This window comes from Littorina saxatilis, linkage group LG1 (assembly GCF_037325665.1).
Source record: "Littorina saxatilis isolate snail1 linkage group LG1, US_GU_Lsax_2.0, whole genome shotgun sequence".
NCBI lineage: Eukaryota > Metazoa > Mollusca > Gastropoda > Littorinimorpha > Littorinidae > Littorina > Littorina saxatilis.
The window spans coordinates 61,191,113-61,208,726 of NC_090245.1; the positions used below are offsets into that span (position 1 = coordinate 61,191,113).

General features: G+C 42.2%; 2 protein-coding genes across 2 annotated transcripts in view; both read right to left on the reverse strand.

Annotated features, from left to right (window-relative positions):
* The window catches only part of LOC138975731 (uncharacterized), a 12,546-nt gene extending 6,610 nt beyond the window's left edge, over positions 1–5,936 (reverse strand). Inside the window, exons 1-2 of the mRNA XM_070348484.1 lie at positions 4,025–5,936; positions 2,291–2,361 (exon numbers count right to left, since the gene is read on the reverse strand). Coding sequence (XP_070204585.1) covers positions 2,291–2,361; positions 4,025–5,174 — 1,221 coding nt within the window. The 5' untranslated portion in view covers positions 5,175–5,936. The remainder of the gene's footprint in view (positions 1–2,290; positions 2,362–4,024) is intronic.
* LOC138975798 (uncharacterized) overlaps positions 1–17,614 on the reverse strand; it is a 270,784-nt gene that overhangs the window by 127,047 nt on the left and 126,123 nt on the right. The window lies entirely within an intron of this gene.

Below are 17,614 nucleotides of genomic sequence, written 5' to 3' on the forward strand. Positions count from 1 at the left end.
CCACTCGGGCCCAGCGATGTGTCAGAGGTGTTCTCACTGCTGGGCGCCTGGAGTGAAGACTAGCTTCATGCAGACGGTTCCTTATCGTCTGGTCACTGACTCTGACGTTAGCTGCCATCCTCAGTTGTCCTCTCGGGTCATTTGAGATGAGACTTCGGTTACGCAGGGCAGCCAAACAGACGAATCTATCGTCTTGTCTGGATGTGATTCGTTGACGTCCAGGTCGTGGTCGTTCTTCAGCCCGTCCAGTGGTCTCGAAGCGATGTCTCAGTCTCTGGATGACGGAATGGCTTACTGGCCACTTCTCACATGGATACGCCGTCATGGATCCATGCCAGGGCCCTTCCTCTGTCTACCGCACTCAGTCTTCGTTGTGGGGGCATGGTTATTTATGACCATGCAACTGCCATTTAAAAAGCCAAGCAAATAAAACTGCAGGTGAGCAGTGCTCAAAACAGTCACGCCTTGCACGTGCACCATGTTTGAAGTGTCACCCTCACTTGCCTGGTCAGCACACCAAGCATAAACTTTTTACAAAATTACGTGAATTTGCGTTTCTTTTGTCGTAAATAAATCCCTGCGCCTTGAATATGTGCGCGATATAAATTGCATAAAAATTTTTTAAAAAATAATAAATAAATCCATGCGCTTAGAACTGTACCCACGGAATACGCGCGATATAAGCCTAATATTGATTGATTGATTGATTGATGTGTATGCTTTCAATTCTGCCTGGGAACTTCAAACCATTAAAAAAAAAAGGTAAATAAATGTCTGAAGCAACAAATCGTTTTGGTAAATTTGAAGCCTGTGTTTGGGTTTGAATAAACTCTGAACGTTTGAAGAATAAACGCAAAAATTAAGAGTGGCCCTTAAATTCTTTTGAGCAGTATAGATGTGACTTTCTTCACACGACCGAAGACTACTTACTAGCAGACTAGCAGATGACAAACAGAGAAATCACTGATCTAAATGTTTAAGTTCAGTGAGAGCAATCCGTTGAAGATCAGTTACTCTTATTCGTCTTCAGTTAAGCTTATTTCCCCTGCCATGAGTTTCCTTGCAGATCTGCAGTCGCGTAGTGAACTAGTGTCATTAGAAGATTCTTCTCAGTCGAAGCACCAAAAGTTCTATGCCGACAAAAGTCACGACGATTGACTTTATTTATGAGCCCAAAGGCAACGATATCGACAAGGATGTATGCATTTGACATTAAATGAAATGCTCATAGACAGTTTGCAACTCACCAGATCCGCCAAAGAGCCTTCACTCGTGAAAAACGATGATTTTTATCATCTCTTGGTAACCTGCGTTCCTCCTTCCGTGGCGACGTGACTGCGCACATTTGTTTGTTTGTGGCTGTTAATCGCATAACAACACAGTTGACGTTTGTGTGTAAAATAGCATCAATGTGTCCGAATGAGTTCGTTATCTGCGATCCGATGGTTATTCAGTAGGGAGATTTAAAAGACAGCACGTTTCGTTTTGCAGCTCGTTTCGTTTGGTGAATGAGTCACCCCGCGAAAGGGAACGTGAAACGAGACGGCATAGGCCGCAGACAAGATTTAGATGTATTCACGTTTCGTTTCGGAATGAAGGAAGGGCGATAAATCATCAACATAAAAGGGAGGGTCAGAAAACGGCGGGCATACGCAAATAAAAGGCGAGTCATGCGCAAATGAAAGGCCGGGCATGGCAGGATATGATCCGCTGACTGGGCATGGCATAATTTCAACTCCACGAGTCAATAAAGGATTGACATACTCGCATTGCACACACAAGAGCTTCACATTTTTCAATTCATGCACCTGCTCATCATCAATTGTATTTCACAAAAATTAGATCATTCATGTTGAATTCCAAGATTTACTCATTCGAACTCATTATTTTTTTGATCCATTTCACGCATCTCAATTTTTACAACTGGTAACAGCCTATGGCAAAGAGCTCTACCGAACAATGTAGGCAATTATACCCTGAGTATTCCCCATTCTCAGAAAACGGCCCTGTGCACACGCCTGTGCCGATTTAGAAGCCCTTGTCACGTCTGTCCTCGATCAGAATGAAAAAAAAACCCTAGGAGGTGGTCCAGAATCGGGCATACTTTGATTATTTTCAGTCCAAACAAATCACACAGACTTTGTTTATACAAAATCACATACGAAGCCAGAATAAAAATTCGATGCGATGACCTACTTCTGCTTCGCCATTTGCTTTCTCACCATGAAGTTGGATAAATGTACCAGGATCAGCACCCTTCAAAATATTTCAGTTCACAACAGTTGTCTACCTCCAATGAACACATTCTCAGCGCTGGGGCGCCATCTTCATCATCATCGTCGTCGTCTTCATCATCCAGAACTGTCACATACACATACAAACTGACAGTGATATAATATAAAAGACAATGAAATCACAATCATTATGTGAACTGAAAAGATAATGGTTTCGACAACTTAGAACAGAACTTCTTTGTTTTACCAATTGTAAGGTCAATGTCAACTGTATCGTGCATGTTTACAACATTGCTGTTTTCAATTGCTTCATGATTTTTTTCCGGATTGTTTATTTTGATTTTGGCACCATTGTGTTCAGGAAACTCTGTTCTTCCTCTTGTCTTGATGCCACTGTATAATTTGACACAGTATGAATGATACATTTAGAATCAAAAGCTCAATCCTGTAACTAGTTTAAAGGCACAGTAACTGAGTAAGCCTCTCGTAAACCATCAAAGATACTGTCAGGCTTTTACACACAGTACAAACACCCTTCCATTTGAACGCTCACCGAACAGGAACATCCTAGGTGCGAGCAATTTTCAAATTATTCTTTGACAATCGGACGCCTCGTTTTGGCACTTGACCTAACTTTTAAAATCAAAATGATAAATTGACAGCTTGTTACACAAACATTCTCAAATCATAAAAGAATTCTTTTTTCATCAAGACAAGATCAGTACAATTCGAAGTTTTAAAAGTTTGAAAAAAGAAAAGCCCGGAAGCAGGGTCACGCAAAGGTCGTGGCTCTCGTAGCAGACGACGGTTTATGCCTATCGCCAGTTCCTCTGATCAGTCAAAAGCCATCGCTAGAGTTCTTGTGAATCACAGCCATTGGTATCGTACAGATTCAGAGGTACATAATAACGTGCAATTGCAGATAAGCTCAAACGCAACACGGTGGCCTAGTGGTAAGGCGTCCGCTCAGTGAGCAGGAGGTCGTGGGTTCGAATCCCGGCTGGGTCATACCTAAGACTTTAAAATAGGCAATCTAGTTGCTGCTCCGCCTGGCGTCTGGTATTATGGGGTTAGTGCTAGGACTGGTTGGTCCGGTGTCAGAATAATGTGACTGGGTGAGACATGAAGCCTGTGCTGCGACTTCTTGTGTGGCGCACATTAAATGTCAAAGCAGCACCGCCCTGATATAACCCTTCGTGGTGGACTGAGCGTTAAGCAAACAAACAAACAAACGAACGATGGCTCAGGGGTAAGATAAACCATGCAAAAATAAATTCTTTGAAAATTGCTAGCTCTTTACGTAGGTCACATAAGATGTTCCCGTTCGGTGAGCGTTCAAATGGAAGGGTGTTTGTACTGTGTAAAAGCCTGACAGTATCTGTGATGGTTTACGGGAGGCTTACTGTGCCTTTAAGTCCCAGTCTGAGCTTCGTCGCACTTGTTAAAATAGTGTTACCTTACGTTTCATCAACACAAAAATAGTTATCAAATAACAGGCATGTACTGCACCTTTCTGATTATTCCCTGAAATATGGGATTGTCACTGCACATACACCATTGCAAATGTTTTTGCATGTTAATTATGATAAATTACTGAATACCGTTGAACCCCCTTTTTACGACCTCCAAATATCGGAGAAAAGCAGATCTTAACAAAGAGGGAGTCTTAAAATGGAGGTGAATTTACAGAGGTTATGAAGCGAAAATCTTAAAAGGGAGCGAGTCTGATATTGGGGGATCTTAAAAGGGGCGTTCCATTGTGTATGTATGTAGTTGAATTTGACTCTTACCGTCATCAGCGGAAACTGTGATGTCATCCAGCGTCTTCCCATGAATGCTTGTGAGATCACCCTTTTCCAGTGCCAGCAGCAACTTGGAGACCTTTGCAACCTGGTACGTCTGTTGTGGGAGGCGATAGAATTCCCTGTGTATTCGTACGTCGTGACCCATGAAGTCTGCCAAAACATCTAATTCATGATCTTTCAGATTGACCACTTGGGAAATAGTTGCTATTTGCTTCCTCAGCTTGGTTGTGGTGATGAACTCTGGGTGCGTCACACCACAATCAGCCACTTCTTCTCTCAGGCAGTCAGATCCCCTCAGGTGCCCAAGTGAATTGAAGCTCATTCGTGGGAAGAGATATGGATTCTCAGGGTTGATGCCCACTTTTTCCCTTGAGGATGCCAGTAGTTCAAGAGAACGCTTCATTGCAGACGTCAAAAGGACGGGAACAGTCCTCCCCCTTTTCCCAGGAATCTCTATCCTTGTAAGCTCCTTGCAAAGTGCTTGTTCGAGGGGGGAAAAAGCATGTTTTACAAACTCCTCATCATGCGACGTCTTTGTGTTCTGAGTATAGTCTGTCAGTTTCATTTTGGACACTTCTCCCTGGCGCCGTCTGTTGAACATCATGATCTGAGTCAAGGTGACAGTGTTCAGATCCCTCCAATTTTCTGTCAGTGTGTGGGAAGATTCTGGATCTGATTCCAAGATATCAGCACATCGTTTTGCTTTGTCCTCAAGGTTGCCTGACAAAAGCACAATATCAGACGTGACAGGCATCAGGCTAGGCGAGTTCCTCTTCCTTTTCCTCAGAGTTCTCAGTGCATGGTGGGATATCCTTTGATTCCAGGTCAACTCAATAAGCTTCACAAGCTGAACAGCTTTCTGTTCTTCCACAGTGTTAAGTCTTTGCATTGCGTCAGACTGGCGGATTAAGGCACATTTCTTGATATACATGCCAACGTTCTTGGCTAGGGAAGGCGTTTTAAATTCCTGCTTTATCTCGTCGTAACCAGCAAGTCGTTTTGTGGCTTCCACCAGTGCTTCATACCTGTCAGGTGAGATGCAGTCAGTTAAGGACAAGGGACTTCCAACAACTGTCCGCATTTCCAGCAGTAACTTTGCAACAGTTCTGACCTTCGATCGGATGTGGTTGTGCATATCTGGATCATGACCATTTTTGTGAAACTCAGCTTTTGCAAATGTTTCAATCAAAGGGTCTGTTCTGGCCAGCAAGGAAATGGAACCTGCCCTGAAAGAGCTCTGAAACTCTGAAAATCGATCATTTTAGGAGCATGAGTGAGAAGACTCTCACCTTTTTTCACTCGAGATGTTCCCTTGACTTTCTGACCATCAGGTGCCAAAGGGCAAGCGTGTCTGTACATCAATGATCTCCTGAAGTAGCCATAGCAATCCGGACAAGGGACATAGCTATGAGGTGTATTCCTTTCTGAATCAGTGGGTCTGTGTATTACAATTATGATTCCCTTGCCGCTTGCTAACACGTCATCATTGTGGCGGTGGTTTCCATAATTTCTGATCTTTGTCAACAATGCTGACTTCTTTTTCTCATCTTTGCAACTAGAGTACTCCATCACAATCTCTTCGTTTCCATGCATTGTCAGCAGGTGTCTGGGAAGGCGCTTTTGAGGCCGGCTACAGAATGCGCAAAAGTAGGCTTTCTTCTCTCCTGCACACTGAACTATAACGGATGGATCCTGTGTGTTGTCTAATGTACCGGTCAAGGGGGCAGATTTCTGAACCAACGCAGGAAATGTTACCGAGTCTTGAGACTCCTCACTTTCTGAAATACAACTCACACGATCTTGCTGAACAGCTTTGAAGACTAAGTCAGAATCATTATCTGAGTCAATGTCACTGTCAGTTGGGGGGATAAAGCTGGGGTCACTATCATCTAGGATTTCTTCCTCAATTTTCTTGGAGAACAGGGATTCACTGTCATCGTCGCTATGGAAGCCACTTGTAGACCAATCGTCACACCCAACCTGAAATAAAAGCAAGTCCTCTGTTGTGTTATTGATTTCAAAGGCACATTTTATCTTTGCTATCTGGCTGTCTCTGATTTGTAATGTGTCATTGTCCTCATGCCCCACAGTCTGTCGTTTTGTCTGACTGTGAGTTGGGACTAACACTAGTTACAGGATTTAGCTTTTGATTCCAAATGTTTCATACTTGGTTCAAATGTTCATAAAATATGTTTTCTTGTGTGCTGCTTTATAGCATTATGTGTCATTTTGAAAGTCATCAGCCGGCATATTAGCTAGTGGAGTAGCTTATTTATCATTATCATGTCCATACCAGTTGTTTGTTCGACTTAAATCAGATTGTGTTCGGGTAAAGTCTTTTTTGTTATCAGTGGTTGTCTGATTATTTGAATCATACAATGGCATCAAAACAAGAGGAAGAACAGAGTTTCCTGAACACAATGGTGCCAAAATTGAAATAAACAATCCAGAAACAACACATGAAACAATTGAAAACAGCAACTGCAGGGATGTTGCCACAAATTCATACCAATAGGACAAATGTCCTGAGCTATTCGGTATCAATAGGACATTTGACTGCTTTCAGACATTTTAATATGACATTATAATGTTGTGCAAAACACAAAATCAAGTGCACACACACACATATGAGAATATGCACCAACATTGTGTGCGTATGTTTTATTACTTTTGTTTCAAACAGGACACACACAAAAAAGAAACAAACAAACTAAAAAGCAATCAAAAACGTCAGCACTTACTTTGATTGGCACACAAAGTGCATGATTTCCTGACAGCTTTTTTCTTGACAGATTCGACTAAACAGTTTGCCAGTAGGGCGGGGATGTCAGCGTGATGTCAGCGTGAGTTCGTCCCCACGTTCGGCGAGAGATTTATTTATCAGAGTCAACTTTGTGTGCAGACTCTCCTCGGTGTCCGAACACCCCCGTGTGTACACGCAAGCACAAGACCAAGTGCGCACGAAAAAAGATCCTGTAATCCATGTCAGAGTTTGGTGGGTTATAGAAACACGAAAATACCCAGCATGCTTCCTCCGAAAACGGCGTATGGTTGCCTAAATGGCGGGGTTAAAAAACGGTCATACATGTAAAATTCCCCTCGTGCAAAAAACACGAGTGTACGTGGGAGTTTCAGCCCACGAACGCAGAAGAAGTTTGCCAGTTTCTCAGTGTGAGCCATAAATAGTAACCTTATTAAAAGACCGGGAATTTCCTGCTGTACCGACACCATCTACAAGTGACGAAACTTTACTTTCCGTGATTGTGGAGGTTTCAGCGGCGACACTCAAAGCAAATTAAAGCAGACGCGAGACTTGGTCAGTTGGAGTGGGCTCCCGTACTCCTTACTTTAGTGTGCTGTAGACGGGTGTACACAAACGGCTCATACCGCAAACGGTTCGGAAAACGCAAGATCTGCACTGCAAAACTTCAGTGCACCTGTACGCTAGCGCGTTCGGTCGCCTTTTGAAGATTTCTATCATGAAAGGAAAATAATTATTCCCCCGAAATCGGCGTATGCTGCCTGAATGGCGGGGTAAAAAACGGTCATACACGTAAAAATCCACTCGTGCTAAAAACATGAGTGAACGTGGGAGTCTAAGCCCATGAACAAAGAAGAAGAAGAAAAGGAAAATTATCAAATAACGCCCTGTCCGAAGAAATGGAGTTCTTGTCGGAAAATGACCGCGCTCAGTTGAAAATGATAGGACATTTGACCACCATGTGGCTCTGTGAATCGGACATTTGAGCCTTTTAATCGTTCTATGTCCGATGCCCAACGCCTAACGACATCCCTGCAACTGTTGTAAACATGCATGATAAAGTTGTCATTAACCTTACAAATGGCAAAAGAAGTTCTGTTCTCAGTTGTCGGAAACCCCCTTTTCAGTTCACATAATGGTTGCAATTTTATTGTCTTTTAGATTAGGAAAGCTTCATGGAGAAAGCTTTCTCCCACTACCAGTGTCGCCCACACACCCTGAGCCGAATGCATGTGTGGGCGACACTGGTATAGTGGGAGAAAGCTTTCTTCCTGTATGCAAAATGTAACATACCATTCCAGGTACTCTTTCCTCATTTGGGACATCAGACTCGACCTGAGCAGCTGCCTTGTCCACGTTGATCACACCCCTGAGAATAGAAATAGAAACAATGCTATTACATGTCACTGTAGCGGAAAATATATCCTCAGCATCTAGAAAATAAATACTCGGCCCGTAATTGTTGTCTAATATTTTGAAAATCACAAAAGCAAACAAAATGACAAACAGTATGATATTCAGAGCAATCATGGGCTACAAACAATGTTCAACTGCTTAAAATAAATAGTTACATAGTTGTACCTCAATACCCGCCCGCGACTGGTAATCAGGCATGAGCAATATCTTTCTTTCTTTATTTGGTGTTTAACGTCGTTTTCAACCACGAAGGTTATATCGTGATGGATGAGCAATATCGGTCGCCCACTTGCCACCAGAAATGAGTGTGGGCGAGTAGAAAGTCCAGGGTCCCCACTGGTTTTTAGAAACAAAATTCCATGACTTTTCCATGACTTTCCATGAGCCTCAATAACATTTTCCATGACTAGATCCACAGGTCGCCATTTCCGAACACACAAACTTTTTACGTCTTGTCACTGCCAGTTTTGACACTGGATTGCTTTGCACTGAATTTGAGTCAGTTTCTACGCAGTGTCTCTTCGACAAGCAAGTCAGGCATTTGCTATGCAGTCAGATTATCGGTAATGTTTGCTGGTCCTGTCATTTCACTAAACTGGACCAGCCACTGTTTGTATCCATCTGCACTTTCGTAAATTCCGTTTCGTAACCGTCACTAGGGAGATTTAATAAACGAAACGTCGGGACGTTTCGTTTTGAAGTTGTGGTAAACGTCATCATTTCGGGGGTCTCTCGCTGGAAAGGTGAAGGTCAACTGAAACGGAACGTGGAACGTCAAAACGCAGTCACGTTTTCCACCCCCAAAAAACGAACAATATTTCGTCAACTTTTGTGAGTATTTTTGCACACTAACAGTTTTATTTGTTGGCCATTTTATGCATTGCTAGATTCATCAACCCTTTCACAGTCTTTCAGCGCTGAGAATGTGTTCATTGGAGGTAGACAACTGTTGTGAACTGAAATATTTTGAAGGGTGCTGATCCTGGTACATTTATCCAACTTCATGGTGAAGAAAGCAAATGGCGAAGCAGAAGTAGGTCATCGCATCGAATTTTTATTCTGGCTTCGTATGTGATTTTGTATAAACAAAGTCTGTGTGATTTATTTGGACTAAAAATAATCAAAGTATGCCCGATTCTGGACCACCTCCTAGGGGTTTTTTTTCCATTCTGATCGAGGACAGACGTGATAATTTCACTTGAAGATTTATCGCCCTTCCTTCATTCCGAAACGAAACGTGAATACATCTAAATCTTGTCTGCGGCCTATGCCGTCTCGTTTCACGTTCCGTTTCGCGGGGTGACTCATTCACCAAACGAAACGAGCTGCAAAACGAAACGTGCTGTCCTTTGAATCTCCCTACTGTGACTTGACGAACTGTCATTTTTTTCACCGCGATACACAGTTCATTGCGAAGAACTTCCTCGGTAATTCGTTCCAATTCCGCATACTTTTTGTTGTCAAGAAACAACTCGAAAGAAAGTTTCAAACTCATCATCCTCCATCTTGCTTGTCGAAGCGCTAAAGTACTTTATTGATGCAAAAACAAAAGCAGAAAACTTCGACGAAACCGACTCAAATGCAGCGCAGACGACACGACGAGATAACGGAAGGAAGTGAGCCTCGCTTTGGCTCAAGTGCCGTTAAAAATACCGTTATTCTCGTATGCAAATACGAACGAGAAGTTGGTCATACGAACAAGCCTTGTGCTGGAGACGCAAATCGCTGCTGGCTGGCAAGGGGGAGGGGGGTGAATAGCTGGGCAACGAAAATCGCCGCTGGCGTGCTAAAGGTTAATTTTTCTTTCTTTCTTATTTTTTTAAATTCCATGACTTTCCATGACTTGAATTGAAATTCCATGACTTTCCAGGCCTGGAAAATTAAAAATCAAATTCCATGACTTTCCAGGTTTTCCATGACCTGTACGAACCCTGAAAGTCTTATAATGATCGCCCACTTCGGGAGTGAAAATGTTGGGTCCAGGCATGAGCAAGATCGGTCGCCCACTCACCACAGGTGACCAGAAATGAGTGTGGGTGAATAGAAAGTCTTATAATGATCGCCCACTTGGCGAGTGAAAACTTTGGGTCTGTGGTATTATCATTTTCCGAGTGACGATTGTCTGTTGTGAAGCACATTGTCGTCACTCTATGACTGCTAAAATATTGGATGTGATCCGTTCGGAGCTCCAGTTTGAGCTGATCGGGAAATTCTCTTGTGTGACCATGAACCAATCAGAATAACCAGAACCGGATTTCGGGGTTATCAGGACTTTCTGTGGAAACGATTTTAACCAATCAGAATTGTCGACGCAGCTGTAAACATGTGGAAATACTTGGATGAGTGCCAGCCCCCAAAGAAAAAAGCCAAACCAGAAGGAACGGAGTCCGAGAGACTGAAAAAGTATGACTCCGGACAGAGGAAGCGTACCTTCGAGGCAGACTGGACACAATCTAACTCTGGTTAGCAGAGAGACTGGCTAAGCTATGGTCGGGAGAAAAAACACGTCATGTATACTGCTTGCGAAATGCATGGCGCTTCTAAGAGAGTAAAAAGCCATTCGTTGTTGGTATGGACAAATTTAAGCCAGAAAACATACGTGCACACAAAACATCAAAGTCTCACCAACAAAACACAAAAAAATGGGTAACCTCAAACAAAAAGGTCGAAGACACCGAGGGGGGGACACGTTATGCACTAGCTAACGCAAGACCAGCATGCTCATGTCACTCAACAGCTGATGCAATAAGTACAGGCGCTTGCAAAGACTTGTTCGCCTTTCACCACGTTTGAATGAATGGAATCGTTTTGTTCTTTGCCTTTGGTAATTTATTTTTGTGGGCGAGTGAATTTCAAAATTAACTAGCCCACAAGGCGAGTGAAAATGTTGGAACTTGCTCATGCCTGCTGGTATCTCTAGTGTGGAGACCCACTTATTTTTTTTTTAAACTGAATTGGCAGAACATAATTATACCATATGAGGCAATCGTTTGTGTGATCATATAGCGCTAGCATTTTAGGCCCGTCTGGCTGGTGTCTCAAAAAGATATGGTACACCCCTGTAGTTATCATTAGTATTTGAAATCTGACCAAGGGATTTTTTTAAATGTTCTGTTTTGGTCTTGAATAAATTGACACTGCATAATCACTTTAACTTTAAGTGTATTCAATATTTAAAGTGAACTATACAGATTTGACAGTGTTCATGACTTCTGCTTTGCAAGCCTTCGCGTTTTATTCAGAGAACAAGATTTAAATTCAAACAATTAACAAAAATAGAAGTAACCTACAGTTAGCAAAAACAAACATGAACTTGTGAAGATGCTTACTCATTTCTCAGATGGTCAAACAGGGCCCTTGCTGTGAGTCCTGTCTTCGCCATGTTGACAGTTCTGCATCAGAAATTGTGAAAGAAACAATTGAAAGTCAGCAGAGACTTTCTTCCGAGATTTGTTAAAATCTCTTAGCAGAGGAAGAGAGAGAAATAAGTATCCCTTCACAGACAGCCTATTGGGAGCATCAGACCCTCCTCAAGGGTTATATAATGAAAAAAACAACTACAGCAACAATAATAGAAACGCTTTAAGAAGTGTACCTTAACACGAATGACCTCAGCATGAATCCAGAATACTTTTGCTCTGAAACTTTGCTGACTTTGCAAATTGCATTATGATAAGTTGTTCAATTCATTCTAATTCGGCTTTTCCTGATCAAGATATTGCATTTAGCGAACGCCTCTCCTGGTCACTTGTTTGATTTCGTTTCACATGTTGTTTTACTATGTGTATATACTCTGAGTGTGGACATCATTCCAACAGTTAGCTTTGAAAGCCATCTTAGAAACAAGACTAGAAAAACAGTGGCGCGCACCACGTGGACTAGTAGAGAAAACCCCGGAGCACCGACAATACTAAACAACACCGGGTTAGAAAAGCATAAACATGGTCAAAATATAAGTCAGGGTATGATACTGCTCTCCTGTATTCAGAAATAACCAAATAATTCTACAGAAATACCTTCAGAACTGTGCATGAGAGTGGACGATTGAAAACTGACTGACGCAGTCTGCCATCTTTTCCGAGAGAGGACGTGACGTCACACTATTGAAACGAAGCAAACTCCAATGGAAAGCTGACACACACCGACACACACAGTTTTTCAACGCGAAATGCGCCACCGTGGACCCAAACATCTATACACATGTGTATCGATTTTAGGTGACTCCAAAAGTTTTTAACACCATCGGCACAAATTCCCTCCCCTGAATCCGAAAAAGTCGGCGATACGATCTGGTGACGTCGGCAGTTTGAGCGACGTCGGCTGTATACGGGTGTGTTTTGTCACTTTTGTCGGCAGAAGTGTCAAAAGACAAGTACACACACACACACACACACACACACACACACACACGCACGCGCACACAAACAAACGCACAATTATACCCGCACACACGCACGCACAGGCACTCGCACAAATACATACAAACACTTTCACACACACGCACACGCACACACGCACGCACACACACACACACACACACACACACACACACATACACACACACACACGCACGCAAACACACACCCTTCCCCCCCCACACACACACATGTGCGCGCGTGCACTGCAAACGAATGAACAGACGCACACCTACACACGCACGCACGCACACTCTGACACAAACACACACTCACACATGCACACACAGACGCCCGTTTACATAGAAACACCCCCTCCTATAAGCGGCGATAACATTTTAAGAGTGGTGGCCAGTGACCCAGAACGAACAAAAGTCAAAGCTGGCAACATAGGTTTGTATTCAGGGAAATTTACACGAAATGCACGCACGAGATACGACTTTTCTTTCTATTTTCTCTCTTTGGGACTTTCATTTGCGTTAGATCGGTTTTATATGAAAAACCGAAGAAAAGCCCTGCTATTTTGCACTGAGAAACTTTGGAAGCAGCGTGTTTACTCATGGGTTTCGCTGTAGTACAATTACCGTCACTTACTTTCTCGCTTGCTTCAAAAGTAAGCACTTTTTCCGTCCCATGCATGCGAAATTGAGGATGTACTTCCGATGCCGCTCAAAATGTAGGAAGTTGTCGCAAACTACCATCAATTACTTCCTCGCTTTGCTTCGAAGTAAGCCCTTCTTCCGGCCCATGCATACAAAAGTGAGGCAAGTTCTTCCGATGTCACTCAAAACTTCGGGAGTTTTCATGAACTTGCCCCATAAGCATACGGGCACTGGTGGACAGCCTGCGGTCCCATCTGCTGCAGTGTAGGCACAGCCAGCGGTAGAAGGATCTCATCCCGTTATCGGAGGCCAGTCAGGTTACCCTGTACATGAAACAATGGTGTTCTGTGGTGAAGGCTGAAGGCCCCCCAGATCATTACAGAACCTCCACCAAAGGCCACCTTTTTTTGGACAGTGGTGTCAATGTAGCGTTCCCCTTAGCGCCTCCAGACACTCAGTCTGTCGTCGTTGCGGTTCAAGGTAAAGCGTGATTCATCACTGAACAGGACATGGGACCATTGCTGACGTGTCCACCTCTTGAGTGCCCGTATGCTTATGGGGGAAGTTCGCGAAAACTCCCAAAGTTTTGAGTGACATCGGAAGAACTTGCCTCACTTTCGTATGCATGGGCCGGAAGAAGGGCTTACTTCGAAGCAAAGCGAGGAAGTAATTGATGGTAGTTTGCGACAACTTCCTACGTTTTGAGCGACATCGGTAGTACATCCTCAATTTCGCATGCATGGGACGGAAAAAGTGCTTACTTTTGAAGCAAGCGAGAAAGTAAGTGAGGTTAATTGTACTACAGCGAAACCCAGGAGTAAACACGCTGCTTCCAAAGTTTCTCAGTGCAAAATAGCAGGGCTTTTCTTCGGTTTTTCATATAAAACCGATCTAACGCAAATGAAAGTCCCAAAGAGAGAAAATAAAAAGAAAAGTCGTATCTCGTGCGTGCATTTCGTGTAAATTTCCCTGAATACAAACCTGAGTTGCCAGCTTTGACTTTTGTTCGTTCTGGGTCACTGGCCACCACTCTTAAAATTTCATCCCCGCTTATAGGAGGGGGTGTTTCTATGTAAATGGGCGTCTGTGTGTGCATGTGTGAGTGTGTGTTTGTGTGATAGTGTGCGTGTGCGTGGGTGTGTGTGTGTGCGTGCGTGCGTGCGTGTGTAGGTGTGCGTCTGTTCATTCATTCATTCCTTTGCAGTGCACGCGCGCACATGTGTGTGTGTGTGGGGGGGGGAAGGGTTTGTGTGTGTGTGTGTGTGTGTGTGTGTGTGCGAGCGTGCGTGTGTGTGAAAGTGTTTGTATGTATTTGTGCGAGTGCCTGCCTGCCTGCCTGTGCGTGCGTGCGTGCGGGTATAATTGTGCGTTTGTTTGTGTGCGCGTGCGTGTGTGTGTGTGTGTGTGTGTGTGTGTGTGTGTGTGTGTGTGTTCGACGGTGTTTGTGTGTGTGTTTGCACCCCCACCCCCCCATCCCACACACACACTATTATGAGCTGATTATTTGCGCCTCGATATTTTATTTATTTTCTTACGTTTTATGTTGTTTGTTGTGATTCACCACACCCGAGTTTCTCGAAATTGAGATAATAAAGTGTTCTGTTCTATGTCTAACACACATGCACACACAAATCCAATCTTGACTTTCAACTTTACATAAACATACATCCTGTTCACAATTAACGAGGACAAACATAATTTACCAACATCTAAGTACATTTTATCTTTTGTAAAAATTTGGACACACATTTTCCCAATTAATATCAAAGTTACTGATCTTATCTTCTTTTCACTACACCTTATATCTTGATTCCCCCAAAAAACTTGAGTTCTGCCTTTTTAAATTGACCAGTAGCCCAAAACTTTTGCTCTAACCAAACAGTTTTACCGATACACAATCATTTAAAAAAAAAAGAGGTTTAACATAACCGACTTCGCTACCACATAAACAACAAAAGTTTTATTCTCCCCAACATTCTGGTCAACAAAATCATTATTACAGAGTCATTCAATTTCAAGATAACATCACAGCTTTGAACAGACCATTTCGTTCAACCAGCCAAAAACAACAACTATAGTAAAAGCTACAGGGCGATCAACGTTCGCCCATTTACGAACTCGCGATGAGATTTGTTTCTTCTGGTCGTCAAGCCTACCGTTTACAAACGCATGCGCACTAATTGGGATTCCCCCAATTTCCTCGACCTTGACCTCAGGACTCTCGAAGCCACTACTTCGGCGTTCAAGTTAGCTCGTGCATACCGAATAGCTGGCAACTTTGCTTCCAAAGTTCCCACTTTCAAAGTTAATTTCATCATTTATACGACGATATCGCATCTTAAAGGTCCTTATCCATCTAAAAGAAACCTCCAACGCATGCTACAATTGCCTGACATTCTGGTTTAAAAGGCAGCTCATTGGGAAATGAGCTCAGACACAATATTGAAGACGTGAAATGCGTCAATCGAGCAACTGTCGTAACTTGGCTACAATGAGACGGTCGGCTACCTTGCACTATAGACACGAACTGTGACATTCTTGTTTAATTTAGGTGAAAAGCTTAAAACAGAGGGTCTCAAAACCGACAGTACGATCATTTACTGACCGAAAAAACCGTACTCGAGTCATTCGGCGAAGGTGGTGAGCTTTCAAACTACCACGACTGAATAACTGATAACACATCTTTGCATAGTGCTTTTTCTAGACGAGTAGCATAGTGCAGTAGTTACGGATTCGGAATTTCAATCCGACGCTCTGGGTTCAAGTGCCGCTGGGAGCTACACTTTTTTTGTTCTTTTTTTAATTAACCTTTTTCTTACAATTGCATTCAGACTGCAACAACCGGTTTTTGCCTCTGTGTTAATTTTTTTTTAAACGCGTAAAGAAACTGTCCTATGCTTTAAAAAAAATTCGAATCTTGACTTTTAACTGTACATAACCATGCATCGCCATACCGTAATCAAAAATTAACGAGGGAAAACAAATTAAAACACCGATGAACAGTCCTGTCTTTTCTAAACTTCTTGACAGACATTTCCCCAATAAATAAGGAACAAGTCACTAAACTTAGTTATTTACGGCCTACTGCATAATGTTCTTCCTTTTAAAGGTGGTCGTCTACATCTTTGCTTTTTTTCAATAGTCTTATGGTTAGATTTCGACACAAAATTATGTCAAATAAGGAATGAATCATGGGGAAAAAAGTGATAGGAAAAAAAAATATGTAAAAAAAGATTTTATTTTTGGGTAGCGTGACTCACGCTTCCAATATTTTGTTTTCTGTTTGCTGAGAACATGTGCTTTGCCTAAAAATACTGACCAATCAAATTCATGTCACCATGCTTATAGCCACACCCAAACAAGTGCAGCAACAGTTTGACACTGGAGCGCTGTCCACGCTTCTTTTTTTTAAACGCACGAAATGGACGGGATTTGAGAGGAGTTTTGCGCTTGGCATTTTCCAGATAAGAATATCTTACTATGAGTACTACGCTAGAATACTACAATGAATTTTCAAACGGCTACATTGGCTTCGCCTTTTCTGATCGAAAGGGGGTGTAGTGTTGATATTTGTAGATAATAGACTCTGCATTTTAATGGTCAAATGGCGATTTCGGTATAAAAATGTAGACGTGTTTTTTGGCGTGTTTAAAATACATTTAGAAATAGTATTGTTAACGATATAGGTACATTTAAACTTTACCAGTAACCCAAAGTTTCCCTATAACCAATCTATGTTTGTCCAACAGTTTAATTTTACCGATATAAAATTATTAAACACAAGTTCAACATACAGTAATGGTTGTACTTACTGTGAGAACGAAATTGATTATACTGAATTTTTTTTTTTTTTGTGCCCCAAGGAGGATAAAGTGATTTGTAAATAATTATAATATGATTATTAAAAATTACCGTAAAGGAAGTTTTTTTGGCGTGTTTAAAATACATTTAGAAATAGTATTGTTAACGATATAGGTACATTTAAAGTAGAAAAATTAATATAAAAAGCAGAAAAAAAGAAAAGAAAAAAAGATCAACGAAGAGGGATACTCCCTGCAAAAAAAAAAAAAGGGTTGAAGCAAGCAGCTGAGAAAAAAAAATTATAATTTTTTTTTTCAACATAATCATTTACTCTTCTCCTGACATTCAAGCCAACAAAGTCATTTGTCATAGGCAGTCATTCGATTCCAAGACAATCATCACAGGTTTGAATCGACCCTTTTGTTTCACCATTCAAAAAACAACAGCAATAGAGCTGTTAGTACTACAGCGCGCTCAACGTTCGCCTTTTTGAACTCGCGATGAGATTTGTTTCTTCTGGTGGCAAGCTTACCGTTAACAAACGCATGCGTACTACACTTGTCACAAAAAGTCAAGGAAC